The 20,949-nt window shown below is 47.3% G+C and overlaps 2 protein-coding genes across 2 annotated transcripts in view; one reads left to right on the top strand and one right to left on the bottom strand.

Moving 5' to 3' along the window:
• The first annotated feature begins 487 nt into the window (after positions 1–487).
• On the top strand, positions 488–7,616 carry FABP3 (fatty acid binding protein 3). Its single transcript, XM_032864014.1, has 4 exons — positions 488–639; positions 3,800–3,972; positions 5,845–5,946; positions 7,315–7,616. The coding sequence occupies exons 1-4, from the start codon at positions 567–569 to the stop codon at positions 7,366–7,368; spliced, it is 402 nt and encodes a 133-aa protein (XP_032719905.1). The 5' UTR covers positions 488–566; the 3' UTR covers positions 7,369–7,616.
• Positions 7,617–8,353: 737 nt separating this feature from the next.
• Positions 8,354–20,949, bottom strand: part of ZCCHC17 (zinc finger CCHC-type containing 17) — a 56,862-nt gene continuing 44,266 nt past the window's right edge. Inside the window, exon 8 of the mRNA XM_032864013.1 lies at positions 8,354–9,256. Coding sequence (XP_032719904.1) covers positions 9,095–9,256 — 162 coding nt within the window. The 3' untranslated portion in view covers positions 8,354–9,094. The remainder of the gene's footprint in view (positions 9,257–20,949) is intronic.

Raw genomic sequence — 20,949 nt, 5'->3', positions numbered from 1 at the left:
CTTGTTAGCTCCCCGCTGAGCCTAGGACTCCTCACCTGCAAAAGGAGGACCAAGATGCCTGCGCCACGAAGAGTCGGCGAGAGCTTTCCCGGTGTGGGCATTAGCCCAAGGGCGTTTCCTTTCTCCTCTAATGTCTCATCTCTGCTCTAACCCCAGACTCGGGGATACAGTGGGGGACGAAGATGTCCGTGGCGCGCACCCCACCCTCGCGGGCACCGTGCCCCCAGTTGTTTCCTTCTCAGATGGCGCAGAGCGCCTTTAGGCCAGGGAAGGGAGCAGGTCCTGCCCGCGTGGGGCAGGGACTCGGAGGCCGGAGACCCGAGCTGACGCGTGCGAGCCCGGCGCCGCTGGCTGCCCCCTCCCCCTCGGCGGGTTGGGGGATGGGCAGCCAGCTCCTGGCGGGTGAGCGCCAGCCGCCGGCTTCCTATTTCGGGAGCTGGGGGTGTGGGCCACGCCTCACCACGTGATACAAGGGCTATTTAAAGAGGCAGCGCGGGCTGGGAACCGTGGGTCCCGGAGTCCTTGCACGTTTGTTCTGCCCTTGCTCGGCCCAGCCCAGCCTCACCATGGTGGACGCCTTCGTAGGCACCTGGAAGCTAGTGGACAGCAAGAATTTCGATGACTACATGAAGTCACTCGGTGAGCGCAACTCGGGGATGTTGGGCTGGAGAGGGCCTGGCCGCGTGCGCAGCCGTGCACAGCGTTCGAGCGAGGGCTAGTGCCGGCAGGGCTGTTGCATCCCTCCTGCTCAGCGCTGGGGAACAGGGGGACGCGGAGAAGGTGGCAGCCTGGTCTAAGGCACGCATGTTGGAAGGGGGCCTATCGGAAGGGGACTTTCTGGTCTGAACCGGGCTAGAGGGATTCCCAGATAGGGAGCTGTAGGGAGGTAAGATGTATCTGTTGATGTTGGGGCATGGATGCGCTTTTGAGGAAGAGGGTTATACATAGTGTCTGGAAAGAGGTGAGTTTGTGTAAGAAGAGAGCATCCATCGCATAAGGTGGGAGGCTAGCTGGAGAAGGAAAAGCAGGAATATGGGTGGTTTAGGGATTGGAAAGTGTGAATAGGGAAAGGGAACGGGGCAGGTGGGGAGTGTACTGTGGCAAAGCTTAAAGAGGAGGAAACTCCTAGGAGGAGGGAGATGGGAAGAGAGGGGAACAAGGGGGTGAATGGGATATGAGGAGAAGGCGAGATAGGGGCTCTGCACAGTTAGCAACAACCCCTGCCCCTCCATGTTGAACTAGAGAAACATGGTTGCTGGAGAATGCTCTCCCCCTGGTCATGGAGTCTCTGACCTTATCCTGCAGTGATGTGTTACTAGACTTTAATCACTGTCAGTGAGCCTAGTGGTAGGCTGGGGCAAGAGGACCCATCCCCTTCTGGCTCAGCCACTTGTTGGGAGAAGGGTCTGGTGGAGAAAACCGCTGGACTTCCCGGATGCGGCAGGGTCCTGGAGCAAGGCCAAGATCTGTGAGATGCAGAGAGGGTCTTCGGTCTAGGAGGGTGTGATTCTTCAGACGGGGAAGAATAAAGATTCAGAGTGCTTATAAACTGAGGTCCTTGGAGATACCCCATGCCTTGCCTAGTCTGACAGATGGGGAGACTGAGACCCAGAAAGAGTAGAAACTGGTCAGATCAGTCCCACATCAGATATGAAAACCTGGATTTCTAGATGCGCAACCCACAACAGTTTCCACTACGGACCCTGGGGGTGGGAGTGGTAGGAACTGCTTAGCTAATGATTGACCTCGGCCCTTCTTCCCCTCCTAGTAGGGGCTTAGATGGAGAAGGTGGATACCCTTTCTCTTAAATCCCCAGCTATGAGATTATCCTAGTCTCCCGGGTTGGGACAGGGAAACCAGAATATTGTTCACAGCTGAGCTACATTCCATGCCTTCCTACTAGAGAAGGGGGACTGATACTGGCAGTTACCGAAATCAGGGGTTGGGGGGGGCGGGTACCAACCTCTCCCTTCTGTTCCTAACCCCTTCCTGAAATAGGGATCACAAGTGTTGGCTCTTGGGGCCAGAGTTCTCATGCCCTGCCATAGTATGCTGGGTACTGCGCCCACTGACTCCAGGAAATTAGCCCCTCTTGGAGCGGTGGGCCCTGGGCAGCTGTTGGGAAGTTGAAATGCCCAGAGTTAGCCCCTCCTTCCAAGCCTCCCATAGCAGACATTCCAGCTGAAGAACACCTGTGTCCCTGAAGTGAGCTTCAACATCCTTACCACTTGTTCCCTTATTTTGCCCCAAATAAGGGGCAAATTTGGGCTACAGGGCTGAGAATCCATCCAGCCTGCTTTTCTCCATACACAGATGGAAAGGATGAGAGAGGTCCATGGGGGGGGAAAGAGCATCTTCAGCTCTCTCTTTAAATAGCGTCCACTTCCTATGTAGAACCCAGCTCTTTCTGAGCCTCCAAAATCGGCCCCATTTTGGTCTCAGTTTCTCTTGGCTCAGTCCCTCACTCACCCCACAGCGGTTCCCTTTCTCAAACACACCACACCTCTGGGCAGGTCCTAAGCAAATACAGCTCCTTACATGGTGACAAGGCCCTGCTCTCTTCTGGGGACTGGGGTCAGCCTGCCTCACGCTGATAGCAGGGGCTAACCAGAGATTTTGGAGTCTAGATTCACATTCAGATCTGTCATTCACCTCTCTGACTTTGGGCAAGTCACTTCTCTCCAAGCCTCATTTGTAAAGTGGATAATAAAACCTACTGTTCAGATCTGTTATGTGTTATGAGCATTAAATGAAACAACCCATACAGGCCATGGGCTAAGTCCTAGCTCCCAGCAAGTGCAGTGTAGGTGGGCACACCACCTCCCCCCACTTGAGCCTCAAGCTTGTGTCTCGCCTCTGCCCTGCAAGTCCCCTCACCACTGTTGCTGCGGGAACAAGGGCAGGCAGTCATGATGGGAGGTTGGAAGCAAAAAGCCAGCTCTCGGGGGAAGCTGTAACCTGAAGGGGTTAAGGCTTTGCTGGAGTTTTTTGTTTCACACTCTTGCAGGACACTCAGGGAAGCTGTGCTGCGGTCAGTGGGGGACTCCCCATAGGGCCTAGACCAGGAGCCAGGATACCTGGATTCAAGTCCTTAACTGCACTAGCACTCGGGCCTCTCCTAAACCTGTACACTGAGACACTCTCCCTTCTGCCAACGTCCTCCCTAGGTCATGGAGAAGAGGGCTTGAAAATCCCTTCTGCCATATACAGGGGACAAGTGCACCGGTGTGTTTCAGGGCAAAAACTTCCAAAGGTGGAAAAGGCCTGTCGTCCCTCAGGCTTTTGGAAGGCAAAGTCCACATTTCTTGTCTTTCCTCAGCCCGTGGCTGGAAAGCTGCTCAGGTCCCCTGGAAGGGAGCCCTGTGCTCCAGCCTTGGGAGACTGTAGCTGAGCAGTTCCGTGAGCTCTTCACAACAGTTCTTCGTTCGAATTCCAGACCTGTGAGCCTGGGCTTGAACTCTAGGTCTTTGCATCTGTGAGTGGACATAATAGCATCGTGCCTTCAGGGAGAATGAGGGCTGAATGAGATAACACACATTCATTGTTACCACTTAATCTCAGATCTGCTGTGACTTGCTGTGGCATGCCTGCATCCCTTAGGCTTCTCATCTGCCCCATGAAATCAAGGGTCTCTTCACTGCACAGAGCTAACAAGAAAACTGAATTTAAAAAACAGAGTCTCTGAAAGTTCTCGTGCTTTTCCTTCTACCCCACATCCAGGCCTGAGAGTTGTTCCCTGAGGTCGTTGTACCCTGCCTTTCCCCTCCACTCATGCTCATTATCTTCCCCCTGCCTTCAGGTGTGGGTTTTGCTACCAGGCAGGTGGCCAACATGACCAAGCCTACCACAGTCATCGAAATGAATGGGGACACTATCATCCTAAAAACACACAGCACCTTCAAGAACACAGAGATCAGCTTCAAGCTAGGGGTGGAGTTCGATGAGACAACAGCAGATGACAGGAAGGTCAAGGTGAGTCATTAAGAGTCTAGGGATTAAGAGACATTGAGACCTGGCACCCTGTTACTGTACCTTGGCGGGGGCAGGTGATTTGGGGGGATTGAAATGAAAAAGGGGCATAAAGCCTGTGCAGTGCGGTGATGTCCCAGGTGTTAGGAGCATGCTAGCCCTGTCCTTGGGCTTCCTCCCTCCCTCCTTGGGGAGTATCTGGTGCCTCTGGGAGTGGGCAGCACAGAGCCTGGATGTTCTTCTGACCTCAGTGTGGACTCCAGCTCCAGCTGGATGACGTTGTGCATGGCATCCAAGAGCTCTGGGTTTCCTTCCAATCTGCAGACAGGAGAGTTATGTGGCCATGGCTATGATTTCAAGTACTTTAGGAACAATGCCCAGGAGAATTCAGAGCTCTTCTCTGAGTGAACAGGTCATTCTGGCCTCCAGCAGCAAAGGAGGCAGCAAGGGACAAGAGGTGGAGACCTACTCAAGATGCTTCCTTTTCTCCAACCTCTGCCTCCCAGGCTTGGCCAGTGAGCCTGAGGAACTATTTCCAGTTCTGCCAGCCCGCAGTCAGGAAAAGCTATGTTCTGGATAGGGCATCCTCTAAGGTGTGTTTGTACGTCTTCCCACCAAGCTGTAGCCCCTCTCCTCCCAAGTAGGGAGGGGACATGTACCAGCAGTCTCAGGGCTTGTCACCCTGTGATGGCTGTCTTTGCTGCTTGCCTCAGGCCTCCCAGCCCCTGGGCCAGGCGTGGCAGAGACAGAACTAAGGGATTTTGACCTCTAAAGAGGGTCCCGATAGCAGTATCCTCCAGCAGACCCTATCACTTTGCCCCTCAGCTGTTTCTGCTTCCTGACAACTGCCCCCAGAAAAGAGGGTTTGGTCTCCTTGTGGAGAAGCTGGCAGCAGAGCTGAGGTGGTGCCCAAAGATGTCTTTCTACTTTGGAGATAGGTGGCTGCCATATCACGTGCGTCTGCTTCCTTGACTAGCCCACCTTTTTGAGGGACAAGAACCCTAATAAACCATAGTGCTTTGGGATGCCCAAGCTAAACATAATCTAAGTAGGCAAAAAGCTTGGGGGATGGGCATGAGAAGTGAAGTGGGAGCAAGAATGCACACCCACTCCTCATGCTGCCCCAAACATAAACACAGCCTTCTCAGACTCTTGTACTCAACCCTGCTCAGCCAGGGTCCCCTAGCCTGACTAGTGCCCCCAAATTCCTAAAGAAAAGAGATCTGGGAGAGCTGCCAAATGAGAACCAGCTGATGCAGGCTGGCAGAGCCCAGAAGACCTTAAGTGGGCATCTGACCAGGGCTTTGGAACACTCCAAGGGCACCCAGTCCCTGGACCTGGCATTTGCTGTCTACTTGTCAGCTGAAGGGGCCACGTGATGTAGAGCAAGAAGAGGTAGGAATACAAAGTGGGAAGCTCATTTTCCAATACCTTCCACCCCAAGGTCTGTTAGACATTGTGTGTGATCACCACTAGGCTGGAGAGTCTCAGGACTCCTCACCAGTCTTCCCCAGGGATGTAGGATGGTACAAGCCCCTGTCTCCTAGGGGCTCTAGGGCTGTAGGTGTCATGTGAGGATGGGATAAGTGCCCATTCTGAAGGCTAGCAGCACTTCTCAGAGCCAGGCAGTCTGGCTCACCATATTGCCTGCCTCTGCCTACCTACCCAACACCTGAAGGGCCCAGCCAGGTAATCGTGGAGCAGAGGCTGGAGGTGAACAAGACAGCCTTCAGGGCCAGGCCCGAAGCAGGCCACCTGAGCACCATCATCATTTTGGGGCAGAGGCGGAGTCCTCTGTGGCCCCAGTGACCAGATACCATCTTGTCCCTCACTCCTGGCTCAGATCACAGCTCAGGCCTCTACCTCTCTCCACAGTCCACCGTGACGCTGGATGGAGGCAAACTTGTCCACGTGCAGAAGTGGGACGGGCAAGAGACAACACTGGTGCGGGAGCTAGTTGATGGGAAACTTATCTTGGTAAGATGGATAACTTTGGAGCCTCCCCCAGTTGGTTACCATTACTGCCCCTTTAGTCAAGCCTGTTGGGAAGGCCAGGGTCTCCCCCATGGGATCAGTGGGGGTAGAGGCAGGGCTGGGGTGGGATTAGGTGGGAATATTCTGTGTGGTAGCTTTGGCCTCACACAGGCCTAGTTTCACATCTCAGCTTACAGGCTACATGACTTCAGACAAGTCACCTTCTCCAGCTCCTATTGTAAAATGGGCATTAACACCACCAACCTTGTGGGCTGCTGGGATGCCAGGAGACCCTGACCCTGATGCAGAATGTAGAGCATCCTAGAGGCGAGGCAGAGGGCTCAGGTGCTCCACAGCCTTAGTCTCTTCCTGTGTTGCCACCTTGCCCCACCCCGGGAAAGGTAGAAAGAAGAGCCAAATTAGATCCTGGCTCCTAATACCCTCTTCTTCTGGGACTGCGCTGCCACATAGCCTCTGGGCAGGGATAGACTGAGATGGCGGGGCAATGACAGTGCAGTCCCTTCCACCTCATTCCAGCCCTGCTGCCTCCCAGTATCTTGCATGCCTGGCCTGCAAGTACCTGACAGCCTAGGAAGGGACAACCAGGCTGGCCCATCAGTCCATTTAAGGACAAATTTGGAGACTTCATTAGAAGAATGTTGCCATGACTGAACACCCCTAGATCCAGGGCAGAGGCAGCAGCCCCCGTGGTCTCTGCTTCCTAACTGTAGGACCTCAGGTTTTCACCCCAGCAGTGTCTTCACTGCAGACCTTGGGTCAGCTATAACCTGCTCCCTGCATTCTTGCCATCATGGTGAGCAGGGGTCCCTGCAGAGTTAAGAAGAGGTGTCTGCCTTTGGTGGGCGTGTGCCGTGCAGGACCAAACACTCACTGAGTAACCGGACTATGGTGAAGCCACGGGCCTTGCTCCGCGATGCAAGGCTGGATGGACGATGGTGGCTCAAGTCTCTGGCTTGTCAGGGAAGGAATGGAGAACTGGTAGCCTAGGTCAGTCCTCCAAGAGTGTCTGGACATTCTTATTCACCTATTTGTCTACGATGTGCCAGGCACCATCTGAGGCACTAGAGGAATGGTGCAAGGGAGAGAGAGACGGCCTGGGACAGTGACTAGTCACTTCCCCTCTCACAGGTCATTTCCCCAAAATTCTAGCAGAGGAATTAAGTGCCTAACTAAATGAAAAACTTGGTGTATTAGGAAAAAATACAAAAAAGAACCTGGCACGTAGTAGGTGACAAATCCCAGGGAGACTCCTGGGATGAAGGCAGAGGCTCTCCCCATCAGAATGGAGACTGCCCCAGTACCTTTGGTGCCCTCACCCCTGCCCTAATCTGGCTCTGTCTTTCCTTCCAGACACTCACCCATGGAAATGCAGTTTGCACTCGTACTTACGAGAAAGAGGCATGACCTGCCCACTCCTTCACTGTCTGCTTCTCTGCCAGTCGGCTAGCCCTGGACTCAGCACCAGATTGCCTCATTTTTTCCTCTGGCATTTTGTATAAATCCACCTTGGTTTGGGTTGGGGAAATACGTCTGGGGTCAGGTGGCACCAGCCTGGATCCACTTCTGGCTCCCATTGTGTATGTTTGTTTTTTTTTTTAACTGCATCCAGAGGGTGCTCTAAGGTCAATAAAGCAGAGCCAAGGTCACCAGACTGCCTTTTTGCCTTTGGTGACATGATTCTGGGAGTCTCAGTTTCCCTGTGTGTTGGAGAACAGGCAGGAACAACTGCCTGAAGGTCACTCAGAAGCAGCACTGGATGAGAGACTGAAACGGACCGTCTCAGGGGCAGTAGTAGCGGGTCACCTGTCCAACTCGGTCATAAAACAGCTGTTCCCACACCTGGGCTCTACACTGTCCCTCCCCAAGGCCACGTGAGTGAGTCCAGTCCGGAATAATGAACCAGTGGCAGGACTTCCCTAGGCTTGGCTACTAAACTGTCACATCAGGCGCATCCTGCACTGCAGGCCCCTGGGTTTGGAAAGTTACTCTTTGTGGGATGCTGTGGTCTGTTTTTCCAGAACGCAGGCTCAGGACACAGAATGCATGCAGGCTTGTGCCTGGTGGTGGGAGCCAATGCCCACTGGCCAAGATGACAGCTAAGCTCCCGCCTGTGCCCTGGACCAGTCAGTCATGGTTACAAATCTTAACCAGTTCTCTAATCAGCTCTGGGGGAAGAGGTCATCTAATCATTACAGAAGAGAGGGCTTATAAGTGATCTCCTAAGAAAGCTGTGACCTGTCAGTGCCTCTGGCTCTATATCCCAGCTGGGCCTCTCTCCAAGGTCTGAAATAACATATTAACTATTTTTCTGTCAACTAATGCAGACTTGGTGACTTGTAAGTCTAAATTACCAGGAAGAGGGATTATAGTAATAAGAACATTCAGCAAGTTTAAAACCAAACACACTTCCATTTAGTGCCAGGAATTTAAGCAGAGACCTGAAGTGGAACCAAGTAACTCACACAGTAGTAAATACAAAGTAAAGCAATGAACTTGGCTTTAGCTGTCTGGTTCAGTGGTCTGGCAGAATGTCACACACAAGCTCAGTCACTGCAAACAACGGTTTTCTGGCTGTCACTTGTAGCATGGGAGAATCACGTTAGGGGGAATGGAAAAAGTGAGCACCACTTCTTACCATGTTCTCCCTCCTCCTGCTGGTCTCCCTTGGCCCGTGTTAGACGCCGCAGGGATCACTCACCAGTCAGCCCAGGGCAGACCCAACAGGGAGGGGCCCATCCCTGTTCCAACTACAGCCAGACTTGCCTCCACAGCAGTACCTGTGGCTGCAGCCTGGACTCCTGTGCAGGAATCTGGCTCTGGCAGTGGCAGCTGGAGAGGGTAACAGGACCTCCTGCCGAATGAAGGAAGTTTAAGTGAATGAATGGGTGAGCTGTAGGGGTCACTTGCAAAGGGACCAGGAATGATAAGTTAACAAGTCATTCAGGCAGATGCTTTGACATCTAACTCCCAAACCTGCCTGCTGCACGAGGGGAAGCCATCTCCTGTGGACGAGGAGTCAGTGGGGTGGGAGGTCGTACTCGCACTACTGAGTCTTTCTGGGAGCCAGGGCTTAAGACACAAGGCTCCTGGTACCTCCTCCTCTCAACCACCCCCTCTACTCTTTCCACTCTCACTCCTTGTGCTTTTTCTTGTGCTTCTTCTTCTTCTTCTTCTTCTTTGCTGCCTTGCTATCTTTTGATGTGTGCCTTGCCCTCTTGCCTGTGTCACTCTCAGAGTCTGAGCTGTCCGAGTCAGACGACTTCCTGTCTCTGTGTTTTTTCTTCTTCTTTTCCTGAAAAGAAAATTTAAAAGCAATGTTGCATGTATACATTTGCTTTAGAGTATCATGGCATATAATCAATAGGGGATCATTTAATAAATTATAAAGGAGGAACACCTGGGTGGCTCAGTCAGTTAAGTGACTGCCTTTGGCTCAGATCATGATCCCAGGGTCCTTGGTTTGAGTCCTGCATCAGGCTCCTTGTTTAACATGGAGCCTGCTTCTCCCTCTGCCTGCTCTGCCTGCCCTTCCCCCTGCTTGTGTTCATTCTCTCTGACAAATAAAATATAAAAAAATAAAAATTACAAAATTACAAAGCACTAATTAAAAAGAATAAGTAAAGTCTTCAAGTATTAATAAGACAAAATGCCCCCAATGGGTGAAAGGACCAAGTCATAATATAGTATGTATTCCAGATTCTGGGGTGCTTACCATACTATATAGTGTGTGCATATAATAAATATACACACACACATACATTTACATGTACCTGTATATATTTAAAATACACAGAGAACAATGGAAAAGACACTGGCAACAAGTTACATCAGGAATGAATGAGTGGGGGAACATAGTCCTCTACTTTTTATTTCATGTAATTCTGTCCAGTTAGGTTAAAAAAAAAAAAAAGCATCCTTACTTTTATTTTAAAAAAGCACAGGATACTGAGGAGGAAAGGAGTCTAAGAGGTCACCCAGTCTGCCTGGAGACAGTGCCTCACATGCCCACGGGCCCGTACTGGGTGGGAGCTCCAGGGCCCTGGACTCCTGCTCTGGTTTCCAGCAGAGGCCGCTGCCAGCGAGAACAGTTGCCATCAATGAGTATGGCTCCGGCTGCTGCCCTTGGTGTGCATCATCTCCAACACAACAACCTTGTAAGATTATAAGGATAAAGAGAAAAGCCCAGAAAGAACTTTCTCCGAATTACAAGCACCACAGAGTGCTGCCGAAGTAGCAACACCAACTCACACAAAAGATGGGCAGCAGATTCCCAGGCTTCTGTGCGCAGGGCTTCAAGCAGTTTTTAAGCAACAGGTAACCTTTTCCTTGAATTTCAAATGTTCCTACTGCCTCAGGAAGGTTTCTAAGAAGCAGAGACCGAGGGAGAACGAAGAGAGGGTGCTGAAGAGGCGCAGCTCCTGCTCCACCTACAGGCTCTCGAGCTGGCAGATGGCCGTGTGCCTCAGGAGCCGGCCGTGAGAGAGGGACGGACCACCGAGGCAGGCGGTAGACCCAGACTCAAGTTCTGGCTCTGCCACTTCCGATCCTTCCTCTGTAACTCAGGACGAGTCACTTTATCTCCTGAGGCGTACTTGCCTCAAGTGTGTGAAATGGAGAGGAGAACAGCACCCAGGCTGCCTGTCTGTGGTGAAGGGGTCATGAGGGAGTATCTACAGCTCCAGCTGAGAGCCGCCTGCCCCAGATCGCACAGGGAGGGGTTTGCACGCAGACTGGATGCCTGGAAATCTCTTGAGCTTCCCTCGGAAGCACATGACCGGCCCCTCCCTCTACAGAGCCGTGGCAGGCCTCACAGTACAGTGTTCAGCGCCAACGATTTTGGAATAAGACAGAATAAAGTTCAAATTCCAGCTGCCACTTAATGGCTGTGTAACTTAGAACAGAGACTTAACTTTTTTGAACCTCAGTTTTCCTTTCAGTAAACTGCAAATAATAAATACTTAGTTCAAAGGATGCTATGAGGATTAAACAAGATAAATACCAATTACCAGGCACTAAGTGCCTGATACACAGCAGGCAGTATGCTGCAGCTGTAAGTATTATTCTGTCATTTCAGAGAACTCCCAGAATGTTCTGACAGTCTAGCCACGTATCCACAGCAAATGAGTCAAAGTGTTGAGAGATTACCCTAACCAGAATTCTTTCCTGAAGTCTCCAGTGGAGTAGAGAGAGGGGACCAAAGTTTCCCAGACCCCCATTACCAAGCAGTAGGAACCAAGCTAGAGGCAGTTGAGAACTGGCAAGTCACTCGTTTGGCTTATGGGGCTGCACCTTTCAGATGACAAGATCATGGAAGCCCATCACGGGATACAAGGGCTGGGGAGCCTCACCAGATCCTGCCCCTGGGGTAGGACAGGGTCCTGGGAAAGTGAAGCACACGTGGAGTGTGGCCCCCCTCCCCTCCAAGCCTGGCCTGCCCTGGATAAATAAATGAGGAAGGACAGTAGGAATACTTTTTTATGTCCAAAGAGCACTTTTCAAGCTTTCTGAGTCCTTTATCTTATAATAAGAATCTGGTAAGGCCAAAAATTCAGGAATTATTATTCCCACTCTACATATAAGAAAACTATAACTCAGAGAAGTAAAGTAAAGTGACCACTCAGGTGATAAGGTCATTGTGCTTTCTAACTCAGAGTCTGGCATTATTTCACTTTCCTCCCTCTCAAAAATGCAGGCTGTAAGAAGTCACAGGCTGGGGCGCCTGGGTGGCTCAGTGGGTTAAAGCCTCTGCCTTCGGCTCGGGTCATGATCCCAGGGTCCTGGAATTGAGCCCCGCATCAGGCTCTCTGCTCAGCAAGGAGCCTGCTTCCTCCTCTCTCTCTGCCTACCTCTCTGCCTACTTGTGATCTCTGTCTGTCAAATAAAATATATAAAGATATATATATATATCTCTTTAAAAAAAAGAAGAAGAAGAATTCACAGGCTGTAAGGTGGACTCCCGCTAGAATACAGAGAGGGCTGAGGGGTAGTTAGTCTTCTAGACCTCAATCTCTGAACAAAGAAAATCTAGTCGTCCTCCAGCAGGTGGCGTCGATCACTTCAGCGGTTGGACGGGAGAAGATGGAGTACCAGAAGTGACACTCGCTTCTGGTCCCTTGACTTCATTCAAGGGGGAAGTGGAACAGAAGATAAAGGGTAAAAAAATTACCCTGGGCATAAGCCACTGGCAGACAGGGCAGGAGGGGACATGGGAAAGAAGCCACTGCTCAGAAATGTTCTCCAGGAAAAGCCAATGTCTGGTGACAGCAGCTGGCCCATCCATTTTCTCTCATTCTGCAATAGGTCAGCAGCAGCCCAGCACGAGAAAAACAAACAAAAACTGAGAAAGGGGAATAACAGCAAACATTTATAAAGTACCTAATTTTCCAGATGCTAAGCTGGGCACTTTGCACATACCTCCTCTAACCTTCACAACACATCCATTCAGTGGACATAATTATCCCTATATTTTCAGGAAAGAAAATGGTAAATTCAGAGAGGCTGACAGACAAGGTGACTTGCCCACATGATAGAACTGGGATCTGACTCAGGCTGGGTCCCAAAGTGGATGTTCTTTTCACCCCATCTGCATTATGGGCAGCACTAACTTAGCGCCTCCCAACCAAAAGGCTCTGATTTTGGCCCAAAATCAACCAAGCAAGCATTTATTCTTTATCTGTTCTTAAGAATTACTCCTAATACGTACATTGGGGAGGGTATATGCTATGGTGAGTGCTGTGAAGTGTGTAAACCTGACGATTCACAGACCTGTACCCCTGGGGTAAATAATACATTATATGTTAATAAAAATAATTAAAAAAAAAAAAGAATTACTCTTGAGAAATGATTGATTTTCAAACTGAGAAGTTCACTGAGGTAAACTTATGGGAAGTAAGATAGAGTGCAATTCCTGGATAGAATTTACCTGTAATTCAGCAGTTAGTTTACCATAGCTTGGAAAAGATAAGACCAGAAGAAAAAGGCTTATCAATCAACTCATAAATATGTATTTAATTTTACTACCTACAAAGCACTTTGGAGAGCACGAGTTACATACAGTGTTGCTTAGGAGATAAGGAGAACACACCAATTTTTAATATAATTCAGAGTACCTACTAACCCACTAAGTAGTGGAGCCTGGCCCCTTTCCTCCAAACCTGAGCCAACCTCATCAAACCAGGGAAAGAATAACTCCTTGTAACTATATAGTACATTCATTCAACAAATACTTATTGAGTACCTTTTAAGAGCCAGGAATATCTGTTAATTAATCTCTCAAAATAGTTGAGTGAGGTCAGAAATCAGGGATAATGAGCTTTCAAGAAACATATTATCTAATCTAAGATAAAAACTAATTAAGATACTAGGGAGTTCATGACAGTAACGTAAGAAAAGTATAAAAACCATGCCATTGAAACACAAGGGAAAAAGCCATCATGTCTGAGGAATCTGAGGTTGGTTTCATGGAAGATATGCAGGTGTCATGCTTCTGAAGCATGAATATGGTCTTGGCTGGTGGAATGGTGGTGGTAGTGTTGATGGAAGAAGGAAGTGGGGGCCTTCCAGCTAGATGGAAGACAGAAAGAGGCAAATGCTTGAAATATCTTTCAACGAGCGACAAGCCACCACAAGCGACAAACCACATCCTGTGTAGCTATTTACTATGTACCAGATCCATCCCTTCTCTTGTATGCAAAGCCCTGGATCTGAGGATCGTCCCCTCTCTCTTGTATCATCTCCCCCTCCTTCACCGACTCATCCCCCCCAATAAACAAATATGCGGTAATAGTTCCCATTGAAAAAAACCTCCTGAACAACCTTAACCACACCGTCACCCCATCACTACTGAAACGGTTCTTGTCCAAGTTACCAATGACCTCCACAGGGCCAAATCCGTGGTTCTCATTTACTTGATTAATCAGTGGTACCTTGACAGTCCATCTGCCTCAGAACACACTCCTCCCTAACTTCCACCACATTTTCTTACTTCTCTGCTAACTTCCCGAGCGGTTCCGTTTCAGTCTCCTTTGCTAGTCTGTCCCCACCTCCAGTTGGAGTCCTAACTCTAAAAGTTGGGACACGCTGGGGCTCAAGTCCTCAAAGCCCTGCTCTCTCCCTGTATTTACTCTCCAGGTGACCTCAGATATTTACTTAAATACCATCTGTATGTACTGACTCCTAAATTTGTATCTCTTACGTGGGCCTCTCCTCTGAACTCCAAACTACGCATCCAGCTGCCTCCCCTGGTAGGTGCACATGGATATGACAGGCCCTCTACCCCCTCCCACCTCCGCTTCCCTCCGGTCTTCATAGGTAGCACCTCAAACTAAAGCTCAAATGCTCCCTACACCCCTACCTACTTCTGCATCCCTTCTCCTCTCAACGCAAATCTTCCAGTTACTCAGTCTAAAAACTTTGTGAGGTTATCCTCAACTATTCTGTTTCCTACCTTACATCCAATCCCTCAACAAATTCTGTCAGCTTTGCTGACTCCTCACTACCTCCAGCACTACCATCTCTTACCAAAATTATTAATATTGTCTACCAACTAGCCTGCTGCTTCCACCTTGCCTTCTGACTGCCCAGTTTTCACACAGAAGCCAGACTAATTCTCCTAAAAGGGAAGCCAGATCACATCGTCCCCCTGGTCAGACTTCTAACGATATCCATTTCCCTCTAACAGGACAGCTGCAATCCTCGTATTCTCCTAGAAGGCCCTCCATGATTCAGTTTCCCCTAACTTCCTCTCCTCTCCCTCGCTTCACTCCACCTACTCCAACCTCCTTACTGTTACTGAAAGATACCAAGCTTATTCTGAACATCTGGCTACTACCCTTGGTGAAACACTCTCTTTCCACTTATCAGAGGAGCTTGCTTCTTCTCTTTCTTCAAACATCCACCCAATGACACTCTAAAAAAGGACTGCCCTCACCACTCTATCTACGATGGTGAGTAGCCTCTCCCTACTACCCCCATTCCAGCACTCCCTATCTTTCATCAACAAATTAATTTTTCTCCATAGCACGTACCACTACTTGGCATATTAGTCTTATTTTGTATTTGTTTACCAGTTCATTGTGACCCCTGTTAGAGTGTAAGTGCCATGAAGGTAGGGACTCTACCTGTTTTGTTCACTACTGTACCTGCAGTGACTAGAACAGAGTTTGGCACATAGACGCTTTTAACAAAGGAGGTTAAAGAACAGTTGTGTGTGGGAAGGAACTGGTCAGAGACGGTGCTGGGATTGTGAAGAATCTTCAAGGAACTCAGACTTTATTCCATAGAATGGGAATCATGTAAGGCTTTTGAGCAGACCACCCTGGACAACCCTGTGTCCTATCAGAATGGGTCCAGGATTGGCAACCTCTCTATCTCAAATAGGCCTGAAGAAGTTCTCTGGAAAAGGGGAAAAATCCAGTACTGCAGCCAAGGGATGACAACCCTTGATCTGTTCTTTTATATAGAGTAGATCAGAGAGTAAATACAGTAGCAACATCAGAAGAAGAAAATTATATTCTGGATCAAGTATGGCTAAATTTCACTATAATTGTAGGCAGGCTGATCCTCAGTGCACATGCTTTCTTATACAGCACTGATTCAGAAAAATCCATGATGGCATATGATAAGTGAAAGGAAGAAGCCAGCAAAGTATAGACCATAGATTCATGGAAAGATCATCCAGGGCTTCACTACAAAAACCTCTATTTCTGTTTTGCCAACCACTTCATAGCCCATTTCCATTTTCAATACATAGTTTCCTCTTGTTCTAATTATGCCCCCAAAAATGACTTAGAATTTTCAGACACTTGGGACAAAAATTGTCATGGTACTGAATGGGTATATAGGACCAAACCAATGCATACTCGGTATGTGGACAACATGTGCATTCACTAAGTGTATGTTTGATTTAAAAAGGTGGGGGCCTCAGGGCTACAAGGATCCCATGTTCCTACCCCTGTTCCCTTCATTATTACCTTCCAGGAGCAACCGGACTCAGTCTCTGTTATTCTCTCAACTGAGGGCAGGTCTCACTGAGTAAAGGAACTAAGGAGCTACAGATGGCAGAGCTTGTGGACGCTGCCTATTCAAAGGTAGCTGGCAATGCAGTGCTAGGCATTATGTGGAACAGGTGACATCCTTTCTTTATCTGGGGCCATTTCCTGGTTTCCCAAGATGCCTAGTACCTTCTCCTTTACCTTAGATATTCTCTTCACCAGACTGCAAAAAAAAAAGTGGGACAATGAAGCAGTCTAGTAAAGAAGCAGAGGTGAGAACTCAATAGCTCATTTCTGACTTTCTGGTTCCAGTTCTGAGTGGCCCAACCACACTTGATTTCCTGTTGCTGGATTTCTATGTGATCCATCAAAACCCTTGGAGTGGGTGTCTGTCCTATGCCCCCAGAAATGCCCTGGGTGCTCATCTTTCTACTTGTGCTTTTAGTTGCTTGAGTGTAGGTGTTGTATACAACCTTTAATTCATGGGACTTGCCCATCACATAGGCTTCCACACACTGGGCACGCTTGCTACCCATTAATTTATTTGGCAACATGGACGGCTGAAGGCATTTCCTTTCAGATGAACCTACTCAGTTCCACATGTGGTTCCCAGAGCCAACCAGGGATGGAACGGGTGTCTGAATCTGCCACAAATCTCACAGACTGAAAACATCCATTTCCAGAAGGAGTTTCCTCTGGTAAGGAAAGTCAATCTCCTATTGAAGTCAAAGATTTAAAGGGTAGGGGTCCCTGTCTGGCTCAGTCAGAGGAGCATGCACCTCTTGATCTCAGAGTCATGAGTTTGAGCCCAACATTGGTCTTAGAGATTACTTAAGGAAGTTTCAAAAATTATTTAAAAAAAAAAAAAAAGATTTAGAGGGTAATAGGAAACAGATAGGAGGCCTGGAATCTTGATTTATTGTTGTGAACAGAAATAGAACCATAGGGGAAAAAAAGAAATAGATCAACAGATAATATCAAACGGTCGCTAAGAGTAGCTGGCGACAGAGTAAAACTGACCTTGGGAGTCCTGATAAGTCAAGCACCTACCAGTGCACAACAGACATGCTGAAGCACTCAATACACATCTGTTGAGTAAATAACTGGGCACTGTGAGCTAATGGCTGACGCGCAGTAGAGAAAAAAAGAACACAGGGCTAGCAATCTGAAGGTCTGGGTTCTTATTTTGACTCTATCTCTGGTAGTTGTGTAGCTTCGGGTGAGACATTCCTCTCCATTTTCCTAATATGTAAAATGGAACAGTAACACCTAGTCTGGCTACTTCATTGGAGTATATAAGGATAAAACAAAATAAAAAACATGAAGATATTTTACAAACCATCAGCACTAAACAAATACAAGGCATCTAAGATCATGAAGGGATTAACAATGAGGTGAAAAGACAATGATGCTAGATGAAACCCTGGTAGAAACAGGGGGCAGAGAAGATCAAGGGGGAACTTTTAAACATTTCAACTCCCTAGATTACTTTTTAATCAAAGACAACTCATGAGTTAGAAGTTCAAATACACAAAGGCACTTTAGAAAATAATAATAATTAATAAATAATAAAGTATGATGATTATTACTGCCATGGTTCATCAGACCATTCCTCTACTAAGTGAAGAGTGATGGGGGGTAAGATAACAGGTTGACTAAGCAGCTCATATAAGAGCCTCATACCTAGCAGATCCTTAATAACTGTTTTGGTGAAATGAAATACATATTTCAAAGCAGCTTTAGAAACAAAGCAATAACTTATTGTACCATATGTATTAAGCAGTGCAAACCAACTTAACCAAAGACCCACAGAAGTGAAATATCCACAGAACTGCTTTAGGAATCTGACATATATTTTTTACTAACTAAAAGGCTGAAAGAGAAAGAACAATCCTTGAAACATATCAACAGAATAGCTGTTAAATACCCAGCTCTATTAAAAAGTCAAATCACCTGTTTGCGGACATGATCTTAAATGCAGAAAATCCTAAAGATTCCATAAAACAACTGTTAGAACTGCTAAGTGAATTCAGCAAAGTTGCAGGATACAAAATCAACACCCCAAAATCAGTTGCATTTCTATACATTAACTATATATATACACATTTGTATACACATATATTTGTATATGTGTGTATATATGTGTGTATATGCATACACATTTGTGTATGTATGTGTATATATGTGTATATACATATACATTTGTATGTATACATATATTTGTGTGTGTGTGTGTGTCTGTGTGTGTATATTTCTTTCTATACATTAACAATGCACAATCCAAATAGGAAATAAAGAAAACAATTCAGTGGCAATAGCATTAAAAAAGAATAAACTTAACCAAGGGGGCAAAAAGACTTGTACACAGAACACTGCAAAACGCTGCTGAAAGAAATTAAGAATAACGCAAATAAATAGAAAAATATCCACGTTCGTGGACTGGGAGACTTAATATGGTTAATATCCCAATACCACACAAAGCAATCTACAGATCTGATGCAACCCTATCAAAATCCCAATAATATTTTTGTAAAAATCAAAAAATCCATCCTAAACTTCATCTGGAATCTCAAGGGGCCACAAACAGTCAAAATAATCTTGAAAAAGAAGAACAAAGTTAGGGGACTGACCTTTCCCAATTCCAAAACTTCCTACAAAGTTAGAGTAATCAAAATAGTGTGGCAGAGCATACAGAGAGATGAGCAGACCAATGGAATAGAGTAGTCAGCCAGAACTAAAACCTTACATATATGGTTAAATGATTTTTAACAATGATGCTAAAACCAGTCAGTATGGAAAGGACAGGTCTTTTGAAAAACTGGTGCTGGGAAAACTGGAAAGATCCACATGCCCAAAAAAAAAAAAAAGTTGGGAGTCACACCATATACGAAAAAAACTCTTAAAATGGGTCAAAGACCTAAGTACAGAAGTTAGAACTATAAAACTCTTAGAGGAAGACAGAGGGGGGAAGCTTCATGACAGGATTTAACAACGGTTTCTTGAGTATGACACCAAAATTATGGGAAACAAAAGGAAAAAGTTGGTAAGTTGGACTTAAACAAGATTAAAATTTTTGTGCATCAAAACACATGATTACAGGGATGCCTACGTGGCTCAGTGGGTTAAAGCCTCTGCCTTCGGGTCAGGTCGTGATCCCAGGCCCTGGGATGGAGCCCCACACTGGGCCCTCTGCTCAGCAGGGAGCCTGCTTCCCTTCCTCTCTCTCTCTCTGCCTGCCCCTCTGCCTACCTGTGATCTCTGTCAACTAAATAAAATCTTAAAACACACACACACACACACACACACACACACACACACACACACACAAACACACATGATTACAAGAACGTACTTCACACCACGGTGAAAAGCCATACACTTAAAAGTGGCTAATATGGTAAGTTTTAGGTGTGTTTTTTAAAAATGTAAATCTGGGGGCAGTTGAGTGGCTCAGATGGTTAAGTGTCTGCCTTTGGCTCAGGTCATGATCCTAGGGTCTGGGATCGAGTCCCACATTGGGCTCCCTGCTCAGCAGGGAGCCTGTCTCTCCCTCTGCCTCTCTCTGTCTCTCATGAATAAATAAATAAAATCTAAAAATAAAATTAAAAATAAAAATGTAGGGCGCCTGGGTGGCTCAGTGGGTTAAGCCTCTGCCTTCGGCTCAGGTCATGATCTCAGGGTCCTGGGATCGAGTCCCGCATCAGGCTCTCTGCTCAGCAGGGAGCCTGCTTCCCTCTCTCTCTCTGCCTGCCTCTCTGCCTACTTGTGATCTTTCTCTGTCAAATAAATAAATAAAATCTTTAAAAAAAAATAAAAATGTAAATCTGGAATAAAAACAGGACACTATCAACAGAGTAAGACAATTCACAGAATGGAAGAAAATATTTGCAGGAAGTCACACATCTAATTAAGGATTGGTATCTAGAATATATAATGAACTACTTGAATCTAGTGTCTATTTACCCAGTCTCTGATCACAAAGCCCGTTTTTAAGCACCAGCCATCGTAGCTGACACGTGCCGGGCGGTGCCGTATCCACCACGGTGCTCAGAGTTTCACATGCATCACCTCATCCTAACAACCTTACGAAGTAGATGCTTATTACTCCCACTTTACAAACAGGGAAACAGATTCAGAGAAGTTAGTAATTACACTAAGTTCCACAGTAAGGAGGTGGCTGAGATCAGAACACAGGCAATGTGTCTCACAGCCCGGGTTCTGAAGTGCCACTCTCCACTGCCTCCCCTAATCCCTCCACATCCACCTGACGTGATACTAGATCGCACTGCAAATGAGCACTACAAGACTGTGTGGCAAACATGGAAAGATGCTCATGACAAGGTAAAAAGGGAGGAAACAAAACGGTATATACATCTTTACCGTATCTAGGTAAAATGTGCATCTGAAAACGGTAAAAAAAAACGTGCCCCAACAGTATAGACCCCTGTAAAGTAGTGAGGTTATGGGTTTCCTCTCTTTTGTTGTATATTTCAATAATGAGGTTATAAATAGTGGAAACGTCTCTTTTCCCTCTTTAAATGAGTCCTCAGACCTCTATGAAAAAGGCCCTAAGAACACTAGCACGAAAAATAGTGGTATGTCTAAGTCCTGTGTTCAAAAGAAGCAATCCTGCCAGCAGTACGGGTCTGGGGTTGTTGCCTCTGTGAGGGAGCTGAGCTAAGTCTGGCAATGCTGAAGGTTTGCCTCTGGTAGGCAGTGCCTGAAGCAGGTAGGGTTTATAAATTTCTATTTCTTTGGTTCACAGGAGAATAGTACCAAACTAAAATAATATCCCCACTGCTCAAAATCAGTGTTTTCCAAGTGCCATTCCTATAATATTGCCACAGTTTTTAAATTTTTTAAGATTTTATTTATTTATTAGAGATCACAAGTAGGCAGACAGGCAGGCAGAGAGAGAGAGAGTGGAGGAAGTAGGCTCCCTGCTGAGCAGAGAGCTGGATGCAGGGCTCCATCCCAGGGACCCTGAGATCAA

This window comes from Lontra canadensis, unplaced genomic scaffold, assembly GCF_010015895.1.
Source record: "Lontra canadensis isolate GAN:19392208 unplaced genomic scaffold, GSC_riverotter_1.0 scaffold25, whole genome shotgun sequence".
NCBI lineage: Eukaryota > Metazoa > Chordata > Mammalia > Carnivora > Mustelidae > Lontra > Lontra canadensis.
The sequence above is the reverse complement of the archived record's forward strand: the minus strand, read 5'-3'. Positions and strand labels throughout refer to the sequence as shown.